Here is a 17,346-nt window from a genome sequence, read left to right as displayed (position 1 = left end):
ATCCTCTGAGTCCCAGAGCTTCACAGTCCCCGAGTCCCCCAGAGCTTCACAGCACCCTTGTGAGCTGCAGATATGCTCTAACTCTTGTTGTGCACATATAAAAAAATGTGCACCAGATTCATCCCACCTCCCACGTAGGCTTTCTTCATAAGGAAGTAAGAGAAATAATCCTAGATGGTGTTTATGTCCCTTTCAGAGATGCTTTGGGTAGGTGAAGTGAATTGGATATTAAATAACTTGTGCTGACCGTAGAATAGTTTGGGTTGGAAGGGACCTTCAAAGGTCATCTAGTCCAACCAATGTCTCTGGCCATGACGGGACTTTAGCTGGGCTCCTACCCAGCTGGACTTCCCTCCTTCATGGATTCTTTCTGTATCCAAAGGTATAAATAAGATCTCAGAATCACAGAATCGACTGGGTTGGAAAAGACCTCAGAGATCATCAAGTCCAACCCTTGGTCCAACTTCAGTCCATTTACTAGATCATGGCACTAAGTGCCATGTCCAGTCTCCAAACAGGGAAGGATGTTTGGAGATACTGATTCAGGAGCAATGGCTGAAACAAGAAATAAAATAAGTACAAACCATCACTTTTCCTTCAAAGCCCTTGGGACAGATATATATAAAACCCGTGTGTCCTTTGGAGGAGATAAAGGAACAAGGGCACGAGCTTTTGTGTTTTTCTAAACCATGAGCCAAAGGGTGATATTATAACTCACAGAGTTAAAGCAGGAGATATACAGCTCTCCTCAGGTAAAATCCCAGGCAACTGGAAGGAAACTCTCCTCCCCACCTATTATTTTGGTGAGATTTGAAACTGATCCTCAGCTGTCCTCTGGTTTTATTATATGTTCCTAATTTCTTGCTCTCCATAAGGGCTGAGAAAAGCACTCTCCTGATTGTGCAGGTGAGGGTTTTTCTCAATGCCTGCTGTTCGGTTAATAAACCGGAGGCAGGGATTGCTGTTTCTGGAAGAGGCAGGCTGTAATCCTCACAAAGCAGAGATAATATTGTTCCTTCAGGACGTACATTATTGCTGCCACATTACGTGTGTGCAGATAGGTAAGAGACAGACAGACAGATATCACAGGTCGGTAAAAGACGGAGAAAAGCTGTAGTTATAATTTTACGGTTCACTGGCGTGAAATGGAGTCCGGTAAATAAAAAAAATGTTCCCCACAGCCCCTTTCTGTACGGTGTAAAACTGCCAGTGCTTGCAAATGCCGTTCTCTGGCTGACAGGGTTGCATGTAAGTGTGTATGGGAGTGTGCACACACGTGTTTGCACGTGTGAAAGAGAGCATGGTGCTGGGTAATCAATACGTCCTGTCTCCTCTGCTGATCCGATGGATGTTGTGAGCATGTTGTGGCTGCAAGGAGACCAAACCCAACACATAGACCTCAGGGGAAGGGATTTCAGTTGCCCTAGCTTTATTCAACTTATAGAATCATAGAATAGTTTGGGTTGGAAGGGATCTTCCAAGCTCATCCAGTGCCACTCCTGCCATGAGCAGGAACATCTTCACCAGCTCAGGTTGCTCAGAGCCCTGTCCAGCCTGGCCTGGGATGTCTCCAGGGGTGGGGCATCCACCACCTCTCTGGGCAACATGGGCCCATTTTATCCCCCCTAGCATAAATAATTTCTTCCTCAAGTCTGGCCTGAATCTCCCTCCTTTACTTTAAAACCATCACCTCTTGTCCTGTCACAACAGAACCTGCTCAAAAGTCTGTCCCCATCTTTCTTATCAGCCCCTTTTAAGTCTGGAAAGGCTGCACTAAGGTCTCCCAGGAACTTCTCTTCTCCAGCTGAGCACCCCAACTCTTTCAGCCTGTCCTCCCAGCAGAGCTGTTCCAGCCTTGGATCATTTTTACGACCTAATCTGGACCCTCTCCAACAGGTCCATTTGACCACTTTGACCTGTCTATGCATCAGAGGCTTAATCTTTTCTTAAATCAAGATATATATGGCTGTAGCAGTATTTAGATAGTGGCTAGATTTTTTTAATAAAACTTGTGTCAATTCTCACACCAGTAAAGGCATACGTTTATTTGACCTTGGGGCAGACAGCTCAGTGCTGTGCCCAACTTTATTCAATCCCTGATACTTTTTGTCCCACATCCCCTTCATGAATGTCTCTGAGGACTGCAGGTGAAGAGTGTTGGTGATTTTGTGCCATGTGTCTGCAGTAGCTGGACAAAAGGAAGAGAAAAAAGAAGCAATAAGGAGGTCACTGCTACTGCCGCGAGACAGGGAAGTCAGATCACTGAGCTCTACAAGGATGCTCCAAACTCTTCAAAGCCACTGGTTTCTTTTTGGGATGTGGATGAGACCTGGATAAAAGGGTCCAGAAGGGTCAGTGGGGTCCTGACGAGAGGCACACGTGTTGGTTGGAATGCTGGTTGTACTCCTCCCACCGGGAGGTGCTGAGGCTGCCCTGGCACTGAGGGAGCTTCTCTGTCCCAGCTGCTGGAGGCAGACAGGGATCATAGATTCATAGAATCATTTCGGTTGGAAGAGACCCTCAAGATCATCAAGTCCAGCCATGAACCTAAGACTGTCTCTAAACCATGTCCCTAAGAACTCGTCTATGCAACTTTCAAACCTCTCCAGGGATGGTGACTCCACCACTGCCCTGGGCAGCCTGTTCCAATGCCTCGCAACACTTTCCAGGAAGAAATTGCTCCCAATATCCAATCTAAACCTGCCCTGGTGCAACTTGAGGCCATTTCCTCTCATCCTAATACTTGTTCCTTGGGAGCAGTGCCCAACTTCCCCTGGCTCCAAGCTCCTTTCAGGCAGTTCAGAGATCAGAAGGTCTCCCCTCAGCTCCTGTTCTCCAGCTGAACCGCCCAGGTCCCTCAGCTGCTCCCATCACACTTGTGCTCTAAGGAGTAGGAGCGAGTCCTCTGAGCTGCACGGCATGGCTTGTGATTCAGAGAAGCTCCCCAAAGTCTTGGCCTTAGTCCTTGCTTTAATTTCTTTCCCCTTGCATCCTGTGCCAAACAAGCCTCCCTTCTTCTTTGTGGTCAGGGACAAAAAGGTATTTTTGGGTTGGTATTCTTTCTTCTTGCATGGAGCGGTGTGCACTGTGAAATGCACCTGAGCAAATTCCCCAGTCCAAATCAGATTGTGGGCTTTGTAAGGGATGCCCACAAGGGAGGCAGGTGTAATAAGAGACATGGAGCCGGCGTGGTTTTGATCTTTGAGGTGAAGGGCTCATTTAAGGTGCTTCAGTGGGTTAATCCTGCTCCCTTTCAAGATGCCAGTTTGAGAACCACCTGGAAGGAGTCAGCAAAGGCTTTGTGGGGTCCTTTGGGTCTCCGTGCTTTATGCACGGGCCAGCTGGCAGCGTTCATCTTGCAGCCATCCAACACCGTCACCCTCCCCAGATCTTGTCGTTGCTCCCCCAGACAACACTCCTGCTCCGCAGCAGCTTTTGTGAGTTCAATACCTGGCAGCAAGGAGCTGAAATGAGATCTCGCTGTTTCACATGGTACCAAAGAGCTACTGGGGAGTGTTGGAGCCCTTAAATCAGGTTTAAATCAGTTATCTACAGGGACAAAAGTTCTGTTTCTCTACAGATCCTCTTGCCAGCTGTTTTTTTCCCCAAGAAATCTGGGCGCTGTGTATGATTTTCCATAAAAAGAAAGGTGCAGTGGGAGTCTCAGCCTTCTGCTTTGGCTGCAGAAAAATATGAAGAAGTTACAGGAGAGCAAAGGAAGGAGAAACTGATGGGAGAAATGAAGAACCTTGTGTGCTCCTGCACAAGGGTAGGGATCCATGCATAGGCCTGAATTCAGAGTTATAAGCAGCAGTCAGGAGTAACAATGACCCATTCATGCTTATTATTCATGTTATTATTCACTGATCTTATCTAACTTGAGGCTATTTTAGAGAGGTGCAAAGCTTTAATACACAGGCACTGGATAGTGCAATGCCCCTCTGAGGGCGACTTCACACACCTGAGACTTGAAATGCCCTTTATTAAATATCCTAGGGAATATATTCATAATTTAGATGCATCAGTGAGAGCCCTGTGATTCATGATGGTTAGGAAGGATAATATTAAGTAGTAATGTCCTTGTATAAGTCTGAAGCTTCTGCTTTCTCCTGAATTGGACCAAATGGCAGTTGGGCAGCATGTTTTTATGAAAAAATAGGATTTTTTTCATTCTTTGAGGAAATAGACGATTCTTTAAGGAAATAATGAAGTTTTTTGTTTGGATGCCCTGCCTTTACTTTTCCATGCAGCACTTGAGTCAACACCACAGCCTATTCCCATTAAAAAATAAAACAGCTAAAAATAACAAAAAGACATCTCTGAAATGTCTTAATAGTTGGCAGGTCTCAAAGAGCCTGAGGGTTTCCCTAGTAGTATTCTCCAGGGATCAATATTGGGCCCAAAGCTATTGAAAATTTTCATGAATGAGCGGAAAATTGATATTAAATCCTGCGGATAAAATATTCAGTGGTGGAATGATTAGCTCAGCATTAACGATGATTAGGACAGAGCGTGACTTTGGCTCCCTCGAACAAAACAAATGCAAACTTCTCTGTCTCGTAAGAAGGAATGTAGGTCAGGCTGGAAAGTGGGAGACGTCCTAGAAAGCAATGACTGAAACGGATGAGCAGGATATTCCTTTACATCCTTGAAAAGGGTTTTTCATAGTCCAGCCCATAACAGAAATGAGCTGACACCATCCTGCATCCTCAGAGGAGTGCAAGAGAGTACACAAGTAGTAGTCATGCTCTGCACTCAGCTCTGGAATCTCCTTTTGTAAAAGAGAGATAGGAAAAAGAGCACTAAAAACCCACAAACATTATTTGTAGGGAGCGAGAAGGCATGATTTCCTCAAAGGGATTCAAAAAAGCTCAGTTTTTTAATTTGTCAGAAGGAATATTGAGGAATGACAAGATGCGCGTGTCTGAGCATCTTCATGGGGTGAAAACAACAGGCTTAAAGGGCTCTTCAACCTAAAGAAGCAAAACAGAATAAGAATCAGTGGTTGGAAAACAAGGCCCAAGAAATTAATATTAAAAGTAAGGCATGTACAAGCTTTCTATGGTGTGAGTGATTAATCGCCGGAATGTACTGCCCATGAAATGGAGGATTCTCCATTTCTTGGTATCTTCACACTGAAATGGGAGGTCTTTCTGGGCAACATGCTTCACCTGAAACCAGATTATTTGGTTCAATATAAGGGTAGATCAGAGAAATTTAGTGGCCTGTGACATACAGGAGGTGAGAACAGACAATCTAATGGTCCCCTCTGACCTAAATGTTATGTGCTTATATGATCCCTGAATTAAATGTCCTTGAACTTCCATTTTAAGGCAAGACAAATGTCTGAGAAAGCTGGGAGAACATGTAGTGCTTGCTGAACTTGATTATGCACTTAAACCATTGAAATACAGGCACCAGGGACTGTAGTGGAGCAACCCTCATTGCACTCGGTAGGAATTCTGCATTTCAAGCCCTCCATTAATTAAAGTATTGCAGAGAGGGAGCTGGGCTTTGCCAGGAACAACTTCTCACTTATTCCACACTGCAACAAAAGCAGAGATATCTAAAAGGCAAAATATATATGCACCAAAACAGTTGCCTTCATCTCTGCCTGGTTGTTGTCTTTTTGGCAGCACTAATTACCACCCAAACCTTGAGGACACACCGAGCCCTCACAGGCATCAGCTGTGTCTGTTTTTCTCTCTTATTTAATAAATAAGATACATATATTAAATGGCTCAGGAAGAGCTCACTTCACATTTTCTCCCTGGATTTTGGTTAACTCTTGACTGAAACACTCAGTAATGTTGTTGGTGTTGAGTGCTCTGGAGAGGCACATATAATAACCATGGGAAGTCCCAATTTTGTGTCTCTAGGTTGGGCTGGTGTATGTTTTATGCAGCACAGGGTGAACTGCAAGCAAAGGTTATCATGGCTTTCCCTGCCTCAGATCTTAAGTTTTTGGTTTGCAGATTAACTGGCGTGACCTCAACACTCTTCAGCTGATGCTATCACTCCAATTGATGCCACCTGTGGCGGGCTGCGGAGCTTGTGTCAGCTGAGATTTGGTGGCACTGCATGGAGAATGACTTATAAAAGTGGAGAGAGGAGAAAGGTTGAAGAGAGGAGTAAGTGTGAGGGTGTTTGGGAACAAAACAAATGCCCATTTTTGTGGTGAGAAGTGTATCCTGTGAGGAGCTGCGTGAAGCTCAGTATATGCTCATGTTGCTAAAAGCAATCAAGTTCACACAGCTTTATGAGTTACCTGCCATTTGCTGAGCCTGTCATAAAGCAATCTTAATCACGGCTTAAGCTGATGTGTTTTCTTTCACAGCTGAGATAAGCCTGAAGGATATGCATGGTCAGGTGCCTCAAGCTGAGAGGTGGACGCTGTTAAATGCAGTAGCTTAATAGCTTTTGAGGGTGTGGTCAAGAGCCTGGAGAATTCAGGGAGGAGAGAGGTGAAGAAAGCTACAAAGAGAGGACCTAGGGCACCAGGTAGCCTTTGCTTTTTGCCCAACATTTGACTAACAAGGGTAAATAAATGGTCTAAAGAGAAAGGGAAGCAGGATGGTCAGCAAGACCAGGGTAGTGACTGTCCCTCTAGGACTGGGCACTAGGGAAGCCAAACCTCAAATCCTGGGGTCAGTGTTGGGCCCCTCACTACAAAAAAAGCATTGAGGTGCTGGAGTGAGTTGAGAGAAGAGAATGGAGCTGGTGAGGGTCTGGAGCATAAGTGTGATGGGAGCGGCTGAGGGACCTGGGGGGTTCAGCTGGAGAACAGGAGCTGAGGGGAGACCTTCTGATCTCTGAACTGCCTGACAGGAGCTTGGAGCCATGGGGGTCGGGCTCTTCTCCCCAGGAACAAGCGCCAGGAGCAGAGGAAACGGCCTCAAGTTTCTTCCTAGAAAGGGCTGTCAGGCATTGGAACAGGCTGCCCAGGGCAGTGGTGGAGTCACCATCACCAAAGATATTTAAAAGATGCATAGATGAGGTTTGTAGGGACATGGTTTAGTGCCAGAGTTAGGTTATGGTCAGACTCGGTGATCCTGAGGGTCTCTTCCAACCAAAATGATTCTATGTTTCTATGACCGGAGGTATGAAGTGGTTTCATGTGGAGTGTGACTGAAGAAGCAGGAACTCCTCAGCATGGGAAGAGGTGAGCTGGAGTGTATTGTCCAGAACGGTGAAAGTATGAATACCAGAAGAGGATGGATAGGAAGTGACTGTTCGTCACATCTGCAAATACAAGAATTTTGGGGCATGAAATTAAACTGTTGAAAATCAGGTCCTGAGCAAACCATACGAGATGATTCCTTCGAGCAGTGGGTTTGGAACTGTGAAACTCACTGCCAAAGCAGCTGTGGATGCAAAAAGTCAATGTGATTTTAAGGATAAATCAGAAAATTAGAGAAAGATCTGTTCAGGTTATGGAATACAGACACATAGGATTCAGAAGTTCCCGTCACTGAAAATAGCCTACTGTGGTCATTTCATATATGCTTATCCTGTTTTTATGCTCTCCTTAGTGCCTTAAGGCCATGGCTAAAGACAAGAACGGGGATGTGTGGAGTGTTGATCCTAACCAGCGTAGCTGTTTTCATGTGCTGTTACAGGGAATTTTAAGTCTGGTCACAAATGAAGAAAAAGGCATTTTTCAAACTGTCTGCCACAATTTCTGCATCTTGGTAGTGCGTGTAGGGGTCATATAATGCTGCATGAGGGAATTAGATCAACACGATCAATCCTTCATGAACCGCATGGTTTGTCAAGCGGTGGAGCTAGAAATCCAAAAGGGGGTGTGGGTGGCTAGGGACAGAGCTTAGGCTAAAGCCCTCCAGGCAACAAGATGAAGACATCTTCACCCAGGGAGAAGATGAGGGTACAAAGGTGGGGTTTGGAAGGATGGGAGGATTAAATCAATGAGAACTGACAACAAGGAGACACAATAATCTACCCAGGAGGGCTGCTGAGGTGAACGAATCTGCAGGAAGATACTCCTTGATAACTGAGGGTGAAGTGGGAACATCTGGAAAGATGGTGGAACAAGGTGACCTGGGAAGCAGCCAACATCATTAGAAATAACTATTAGCTTCTCCCTCTGTGTTTTAATTGTTCACGCCTCCATCAGGAGCCTTCAAGTGATGCTGGACTTTAAGAAAGCCCATTGCAGTGACATAAATTACATTACAGGTCCCAATTAAATCTATATATAAACTTTATAGAGCCTGTGTAACGATCTATCCCTTGCTCAGCAGGCATGCTTCAGCAACCACACAGGCACTGGCTCTCATTAAGCCTGGGCTGGCCCTGCATTAATTATAACAAGAAGATCTCTATTTTGAAGGCTTTGAACACAAACATTTAGCCAAACCTCACTTGTTTTACAGTTTATAAACAGAAACATTTGACTGTGGTGAAAAAAGATTTAGCAGTAAACAAGGCAGGGAGGATCTGAAGCTACCTGGACTTGGCAGGGAGAAACACAGATTGAATATTACAGGCAGAGAAAGTTGGCCAGGGCTGATGGTTTGCTGGGTGAGTAAGAAGGTGGCTGGTTTCATCAGGCTTGGGTAAAATCACTTGACACTCTTTCCACACCTCTGAGGTGGCAAAGTGTGATTTTTACAAGGGACAAGGCTTCCTAATAAATTTCTTGCCTCGTGTAGAGAGCGCATCAGCATGCCAATGGAACGCACTGTTGCTATTCCAGCTGAGGAAGTGTTTAACATTCTTGGTAAGGAAAAAAGACAGTGAATTCAAAGGAAAACTTGAATGATATTAAATGCTGAAACATCTTGGTACATACTGCTCGATCTCCAGGTCTCCAGCCGTTCTTGTAGCAGGATGGTGTGTCCCTATCTTCTCCTCAAGCACTGATGCTTTTGGGAGAAGAGTCATTATTATGTCATGGTAGACTCCTTTGAATAAGGGACAGGGTGTAGGCTGAGCAGTTATGAAGGGGGAACCTGGGAAGTCACCAAGACTTTGAGAAAAGAACTGAGATAATCTTTGTTATCCGAGTGCCTGTTCCTTTGTAAATAAAGCCAGAACAGAGGGCAGGAATGAGCTTGGATGCAGCAAAGCAGGAGGGCTGTATTTACAGAGCAGATGGTGAAAAGCACTTGTTCAAACACAGTCCGTGTCATCACACAAGGTCTTCTGAGTTTCTGGAACAGATTTTTAGCTATGCAATGTAGTGGGTTTCTTCTATCACCTCCTAGTGATTAAAGACGATGTATTTTGTATTGTGACTGATTTTTCTGGTGCTACAATTAGGAAGAGGGGAGAACTTAGCATATTTAGGGATTGTTTGCAGTGGCAAAATTAAAGGAGTAGCAGAAAATTAAGTATGGCATAGATGTGGGATTCCCCTCACCCAGTGTTCACTGTGTGTGTTGTGTCTAGACTTCTTTATCTTCAGTGGATACACATAAGAACATTCAGGGTGTGATTTACCTCATCCATGGGTGGACATTTAAAACAGAGATCAGACAAATCTTGCCCTGCAAAAGGTCTGTCCTTCAGTAGAGCCTGGGTTTCCAGCTTAGACTCTGATGATGCAGAGAGACTTTGGTGAGAGGGCAGAGCTCTTGCTTTGCACTTCTCCTGTGACAGAGTTGTTCCCCACAAGCTGCAAGATTTACAGTCTTGATGGATCAGAAGTGAAGCCTTCCCAAAGTCCCCAACTTGGCTTTTCTGAGCCAGCAGTAAAACAGGCTCCTGCCAAGGGAGGTGTAGAGAAGAGGATTGGACCACAAGAGGTACAAAGAATCTCATCATGAGAGCATCTGATGGGAACTGATGTCTCTTATCCTTACCTTAAATGGTTCAGGAGATCTTGGCATAGAGGCTGTGGGCATCAAATCCTTCTGTATCTCTCATTGCTTTGCCTCTGTTCGTGTGAGTGGTGTCTGGTTGTGGCTGACATTTGCTCTGGCAACCCTGTAGTGAAGATTTCTCTCGCCAAAGGTGCTCAGGACAGCTCAGGGCAGCAAAGAGGAGAGGAGGAGAAGCAGCACACATACAGCTGTAGGTAGGAAGCCCTTCGTGAACAAGTCTATTTGGACAGGTAATTTACCCTGCCACACAGCGGGACATTGGCCCCCTGCTTAATTATTATGTCATTTGTCCTTGACAGCTACTGCTGCTTCCAATTAACTCTCCTTAATTAAAACCTCCAGTCTTCCAAGTATGTAAGCATGGATTTACTGGGGGGAGTGCTACAATGAAGAGGAAGAGCTTGGGGGTGTCTGATGAGAAATGACATTCCCAGTCCCAGTGGGACCAGCAAGTTATCTACTTATCATACTGGAGTGGCAGGCTGGAATCAAACCCAAATCCTCATCTATATTCCCACAGGAGCATCTCCTCTCCCAGTAGTTTTACATAATCTACATCCAAGTCCTGCTTCTTACCAGTATAACTAACATGCAGTTCAGCTCCCTGGTCTTTTATTTTCTGTGTTGCTGCTTTTTGGTGAGTTTGCAAACTAGGTGGATGAAGCACAGGGGCTCAAACAAGACAAGAAGAACTCAAGGTACCTTTGTCCATAATTCAAGCCAAATTAAAACTGATATTCTGGGATGCCAGGCAGGTGACCAAACATCCTCACTGACCCTGTTTAAGGTGCAGAACCTGGTTCCACAAATGGTCTCTTAGGTGTTTTTTGTCTTGCACTGTTTAATAAACTGTATTATTCGGAACACTCTATTCAAAGCTTTGAAATCAAATAAGCTACACTCTCAATCTTTCTGCAGTTTTTTGGGGCTGGCTGAGTCTTGAAAGATAGCAGCATTCACAGAACCCACATGGCTTGACAGAGTTGCTGTTCAGTGTTTTGGAAATGTATCTTTTGACTGTTGGGAAGGAAATTGGCTACTTAAGATGCCTTTTTGTACATTTAAATTAACTTAGTCCATCAGACTGAATAAACCCTGCCACTGTATTAACATCCAATTATAACAGCAGAGATTGAGCAATGATTCACTTTTCAACCAGAATGTTGGCAGTTTAAGGGGGAAAAAAAAAGTAATGTATATTGAAATAAAAAAGTCAAAAATGGGAGCCAGAAAATTTTGACTGAGCACATAGCAGGAGCTTTTGTGAATATATAATGGCAGAAGCGGGAGCCAAATTTGTAACAGGATTAGCCGTTACTGTCTATCAGATCCAAAAACCTCAATCATTTTGTTTTAAATGACTTTCTGTAACTCATTCATACTAGAAACAGAGGATGGAAGTGAGGCAGGGAGCTGGAGAAACTGCAGTTTGGGATTTAGGCTGGATCAGAGGTGAGGACAGAATTTAGGCTGGATCAGAGGTAAGGACAGGCCCAGTGTTGTGTGAAAAGCCCTGAAGTCGTATGTAGCAGGTGAGCTCTGAAATGCACAGCAGTCTGCACGTTTTGCCAGATTTATCAGGATGTCCTTGTGAGCCAGAAACTTGTGAATGATTTCTTTGGGGACCTGTGAATTAATGGGATGATGAAGTGAAATATCTCTTCATCTCCTGCTGCAGCCACAACAGCTGGACCTGCTCATTGCTTCCTTGCTGCCCTTGAGAAGGACATCAGATTCACTTACCACTTGGCCATCTCACCCTGGATAGCTGTGGATAGAAGACAAGTCTAGACCAGGGATGTCAAACTCATTTTCACTGGTAGCCATACCAGCCTTGTGGTTGCCTTCAAAGGCCTGAATGTAATTTTAGGAGTGTATAAATGTAGGAGTAGTTGTGTTTATACAGTCCTAAAATTGCATTTGGTCCCTTGAAGCACAACTGCGAGGCTGATGTGGCCCTCGGTGAATATGAGTTTGACACCTCTGGTCTAGATGGTAAAGCTGCCTGAGGGATACAGGTCCTGACGTTTTGGTCTGCCCTGTTCAAGCAGGGTGCTAGTGGTCAGGCTTCTGGGTCTTTCATGGCACCCACTGCACAGCAGTCATCTTGGAAATCTCATGGTGGGCTGGCTGCTCTGGAAATGCTGCCTACCTTGGAGATGGTCAGAGATTATCTGTTCCTCTGGTCTGTTTTGACAGAGCCTTGGAAGCATAGCATCTCCTAGATGTCCAATAATCAGCTCTTTTGTGGACTTCTTATGAGAACTTGCTCAGATGCCTTAAGCCCACATCTTCAAAGATATTTTTCTGGGGGGGGTTCAGCTTGGAGAACAGGAGGCTGAGGGGAGATCTTCTCACTCTCACCAACTGCCTGAAGGGAGGTTATAACATGGAGGGTGTTGGTCTCTTTTCCCAAGTAGCAAGTGATAGGACAAGAGGAAATGGCCTCAATTTGCACCAGAGGAGGTTTAGATTGGGTATTAGGAAAAATTTCTTCCTGGAAAGGGCTGTGGGGCATTGGAACAGGCTGCCCAGGGCAGTGTTGGAGCCACCATCCCTGCAGGTGTTCAAAAGATGTATAGATGAGGTTCTTAGGGACATGGTTTAGTGCCAATGTTGGATTAACTCTTGGACTTGATGGTCTTGCTGGTCTCTTCCAACCAAAATGATTCTATGATTTAGATAGCACTTCAGCTGTATGAGACCTCATTTTCAGCCTCAGCTTTCATTGATCAACTGGGGATATGTGCTTCCTCACATATAAGTCCTTAAAATGACAGCAGTCTCTTCTTACATCCATACATTGCTCTAGCACAGTGAGGCCAAAATATCAGTTAATCCATGACCGGTGCAGGAATATAAATGACTCCAGCCTGGCTCATAGTGACCCCAAATGAAGGATATCTTGCTTTTCATAATCCTCTGTCTGCTGAAACCCTAGTTATATTTGCTGCAAAATGTTGACTCTGAGTTCCACCCCGATGAAAGCTCAGTGGTAGGGAGCTTCAGCGAGGCTGAGAAATAACCTTGAAAAGTTTGTTAGACTTTCCAAGGATGGAGAAGGGGTGGAAGAAATAATGACAGTGTGGTTTACAATGGAGATTTCAACCTTCAGTGCTGTCTAGTCCCGTCATCGCTGTGAATAATGGCAAAGCACCGTAATTGGGAGGTTGCATGGACTTTTCTTTTTCACATATTTTAGGGGCAGCATAAAAAGCTGACTGCTCTCAGGGGGCATGGTCAGTTCTCAAAACTTTCAACTTGGAAAGCTGAGCTGAGTTAATTACAGTTTATGTTCCAAAGGAAAATAAGGCCTCTGATGTGCCTTATTTGCTTGATGTTCTTTTTCTTTTCAGCTGACGACCCCAAGGTGGTTTTCCTTTCAGTAGCAGCTCCTTTGTTTTTTGTAGTTTCTTTCTTTATTAATTAGAAGGTCTGACACTTAACAGCCTAAGACATTTATCAGCATGGTACAATTTTAATTATTCTCACAATAAAGCTACTTGAGGTGAACTCGTAAAAGGTCTCATATAGCAGGAACAACACGTAGCAATGCAAATTGTGACACAGGACACCTCCTATTCTGGTGTGCTTGATGTGATGTGGGATGCAGCTTGGTGCAAGCTCATACTGTATAGTCGTGGTCTCTGGGATAGCAACGCAAGCAAGGTGTGCTCCTACACAACATACAAACTATACCCTATAGAGACTGAGTACCCTAAATACACTAAAAAGGAAGCATTTCTGCAAATATGAAGATCTGGATCCCTAGGAGGTTCCTCCTGCCTTTGAAAGGAACTTGCATATCCTTTGACAGCTAATTAAATAATAATAATAAAACCTACAGAGAACACATTTTATCTACTCCTTTTGTAGCAATTTATGAAGCAATAACAAATTCCTGTCCTCTAGGACTTCTTCCTTGTACATATATCATAGTCACAAGTGGATTTTGACTCAGAGTATTCAAACCCAACATCAATAGATGTTGGAAAATTGCATGTTCTGACATAAAATTCTTAACCAAGGCTCACTTCTATAAGACAGATGTAAAGTAGCTCAGAAACCAAGGTTCAGAAAAACTGTCTGTGGCTAATGAGGATAAATCGAGCAGCAACATATGTTAAAATGAGGGTAGTTTGGGTAGGAACTGCATCCCTAATCCCAAATGTGTTTACAAATTTTTAATTACAAGGAGGAGATTACACAATTGATTTCATCTGGATCGGGAACAGATTTACAGTCTTTCAAAACTGAATTATCTGCCTCTTCTGCAAATACTCTGATGTTCACAGTGAAGATATGGTCCCTAGATATAGATCCCTGGATGGGATCAAGGGAAAATAACTTGCAATATATATTTATCAGGTGGAAACAACAGGTGGCAATGGCCATCATAAGAAACCATAAGGTCTTCACCCCTTGATATCTTCTTGTAAAAAGTTATATGTCTTTTTAGAACTTGGATACAACAGAGACTATTGGGTTCAATATAATTCTAATTGGGTGAAATCCTGGAGCAGAAAATTTAGATTTGATGAATTGTTGATACCTTCTTGACCTGAAACTTAAGAAAGGTAGAGCAATCACATCCGTGGCCAAACCATCTTACCTTTGAACCTTCTTGATACCTGCAGAAGTCGGAACCACTCGTTCCTTCTTCAAGTCTTCCCATTTTTGTTGCTCTCTGGTCTGTCCTGATAATAGTCTTACACTCAAGGCAAGAGATTGAATTTAACAAAGATGTTTTTATGGTGTTTTGTTTTGTTTGTTAGTGGTTTTTGTTGGTGGTGGGTTTTTTTTGGTTGGTTGGTTGGGGCTTTTTGGATTCTCCTTTTACATAAAAGCTTTCAGTAGCTACAGTTTGTTTCTTTGGGTGACTTGACACAGGCAATGGTGCAATGGTAAATAAATAAAATCATATTTCTATCTGAAGTTTTCTAAAGCTACTACCACCTGCCAGAGGTAAAAATACAGATTTTCAGTTTTTGCTCATAGACTATCTACTGCCATGTGGGGTGTTTGTGTAGGGGTTAGAAAGACAATTTCTGATACAAACAGAAAAGGTCTTCATAAATAGCTGGATTTTTGCCTGACAAATTTATATATATAAACCAGTTCTTGATTCATTTACAGATGCAATCAGAATGAATCTCAGTCTATCACTTCACAGCTCAAACTCTCTTGAATGTTGCACCAAATAAAAAATTGTCACTAGGACCCAGGTGTATTCTCTTGCCATTTGTCACAAGTAACTGTTCTGCAGTTTATCGCTGGCAGTTCTCAGTGGTGTTTCATCAGGATAATACCACACTATATCATCTGAAGGAATAAACTCTCCCTGCTGACATGAGCTGTGGTGAAGGCACTGGCAATTGACTGTATATTATAAGAGATCTCTGAGGCTCATTCAATGGAAAAGAGACTATCAGGTCCAAATTGTATGTTTGGCTTCAAAAGAAGTAAGGGGCTTGCAAAACCTAATAGGAATCAAAAGGCTTTGGTCCATTAGACAGGAGGTCAGGCTCACCAGTTCATTCTGTCTTTGAAATCTCTGAATGAAATGCTTTAATTGAAAAGGAAGAAATTAAAAAAAATGCAGTGTTTTGGTGATAGGTGGGTGTTTCAGGTCCATCTCTAATGCCTTCTGAGCTGCAAAGTCAGGGTGACAGCAAGCTCATTCAAAGCTGGTGGCCTTTGTCCTTTGTGTGCTGGGAGCAATGTCTCCAAGGATGGGACAAATGACGTTTGGAAAGATGTGGGGGAAATGGGGAGGTGATCTAATGCTCTCCTGGGACTGGTGGTGGTTCAGGCAGTTGTGGGAGGGAGACAAAGACATCATGAGACCTCAGTTCTCGCAGGGAGCCAGAAAACAATGGGGTCTACCACCATTGTAGGAGAGCATCGAGATCCATCAAGTTTCATTTGCTGCAGAAGATCACATGGTGTTTAATTACCTCAAGGTACCAGGTTCCCACATGCTGCACACAGCCTGCCTGATTTGCTTATTCCCTGTGAAACTGTGCAAGTGAGGTCATCTATTCAAGGCCAGGCTGCATGGGGCTCTGAGCAACCTGATCTGGGTGAAGATGTCCCTGCTCATGGCAGAGGGGTTGGACTGGATGAGCTTTGAAGGTTCCTTCCAACCCAAACTATTCTATGATGCTATGATCTATAGCAATGAAGTGTGAGAGGCCATGGGGAAGTGGGGGAGGCCACAAGAGTTCTGGTCTGAACAAGGGTTGCACAAGGTTGAACTCTGGAGCAATCTGCAGCCATGTGCCATCATTCACCCTACACCTGTGGAGCTCTGAAGGGATGTCCCTTTAGGAGGACAGGCTCCAGGGGAAGAAGATGGGGAAGGTGGCCTCTCCACCAAGTCATTATGGGCATTGCAAAGCCCTGTGAAAAGCCTGACAGGTTGTCCCCTTTCCTCTTGCAGCTCACCCGGGTGCCCGTGGAGTCGTGTAGCCAGTACGAGACCTGTAGCGAGTGCTTGGGCTCAGGAGACCCTCACTGTGGATGGTGTGTTCTTCACAACACGTAAGTACCTGCTGGTGTTTGCCACTGTCCCAGCTCTGCTTTTTCTGCAGCCATCTTCCCCCATGGCTAAGATAGCACTTGTCAGAGCTGCAAGATGCTGTTTCAGTCCCTGGCTGAGGCAGGTGAGCAAATGAGACATGCAGGCAGCTCCAGCAAGGACTCTGGGACTTGCTGGGGGAGACTTTGTTTAACCAAGAAGCATTTTTTGGAAGACTAGAGAAGAGAAGGGTGGTAGATACTGGTCATATCTCCTCAGCCACCTGATGCACAGTCTGCTGACTGCACCTGTCCACCCTGATGTGCTTTGAATCAAACCCTCCAGCAGCTCTTCTCTAGGTGACAATGACTTTCTGGTTTCCATTGCTTAAGGGAGTTTGGCTCTGACTCTCAGCCCAGCTCAGACACTCATCTCTGCATCTCCAGCTTTCCGCTGCTGACCTCAACCTCTCCTCTTTCAGACTTATCATGGTCTTAGTCACCCTTAGAGAGAAATCAGGTCCCTGTAAATATCGTGGGGTTCAGTACACATTAGATTTCAAGGGAACATTATGGTTTGTATGCTTACCGTGGGAAAACATTGACCCTGAAGTTGAGTGTTTGTCCTCTGTGGGTCAACTCAGCTGTGCCAAATGAGCACAAATGAGCTAAACTGCTCATTTGGCTTATCTGGCCAGGATGCTGAGAAAATTTGTCTGAATCCACATCCTTGGGCTTCTGTATAACAGGCCAAGCAGGCACTTCAGTTCACCATTTCATTATTCAACAGTACAACGCAAGGAGCACTGGATCCAGGTGTCCTCAGGACTGGGAGATTAGTTCATTGGCTTTGTTTTCTGTAGGCTTTTTAATGATGTTATTGATCTTGAAGTTTCCCCTCTGCAGCCTCCACTGCCAGTAATCTCCTGCGGAGAGACCTCTGCCAAAGCCGTGGAGAAGGAGGTGTCAGGTTGGCTGAGCT

At 44.5% G+C, this 17,346-nt stretch overlaps 1 protein-coding gene across 2 annotated transcripts in view; it reads left to right on the top strand.

Moving 5' to 3' along the window:
- Window positions 1-17,346, top strand: part of PLXNA4 (plexin A4) — a 490,888-nt gene that overhangs the window by 309,659 nt on the left and 163,883 nt on the right. For both annotated transcript variants that reach the window (XM_065049321.1, XM_005509327.3), the window contains exon 5: window positions 16,288-16,388. In XM_065049321.1, coding sequence (XP_064905393.1) covers window positions 16,288-16,388 — 101 coding nt within the window. The remainder of the gene's footprint in view (window positions 1-16,287; window positions 16,389-17,346) is intronic.

Source organism: Columba livia, chromosome 1 (genome assembly GCF_036013475.1).
Source record: "Columba livia isolate bColLiv1 breed racing homer chromosome 1, bColLiv1.pat.W.v2, whole genome shotgun sequence".
Taxonomy (NCBI): domain Eukaryota; kingdom Metazoa; phylum Chordata; class Aves; order Columbiformes; family Columbidae; genus Columba; species Columba livia.
Note: the sequence above shows the minus strand (reverse complement) of the source record. Positions and strands in the feature narration are given on the sequence as shown.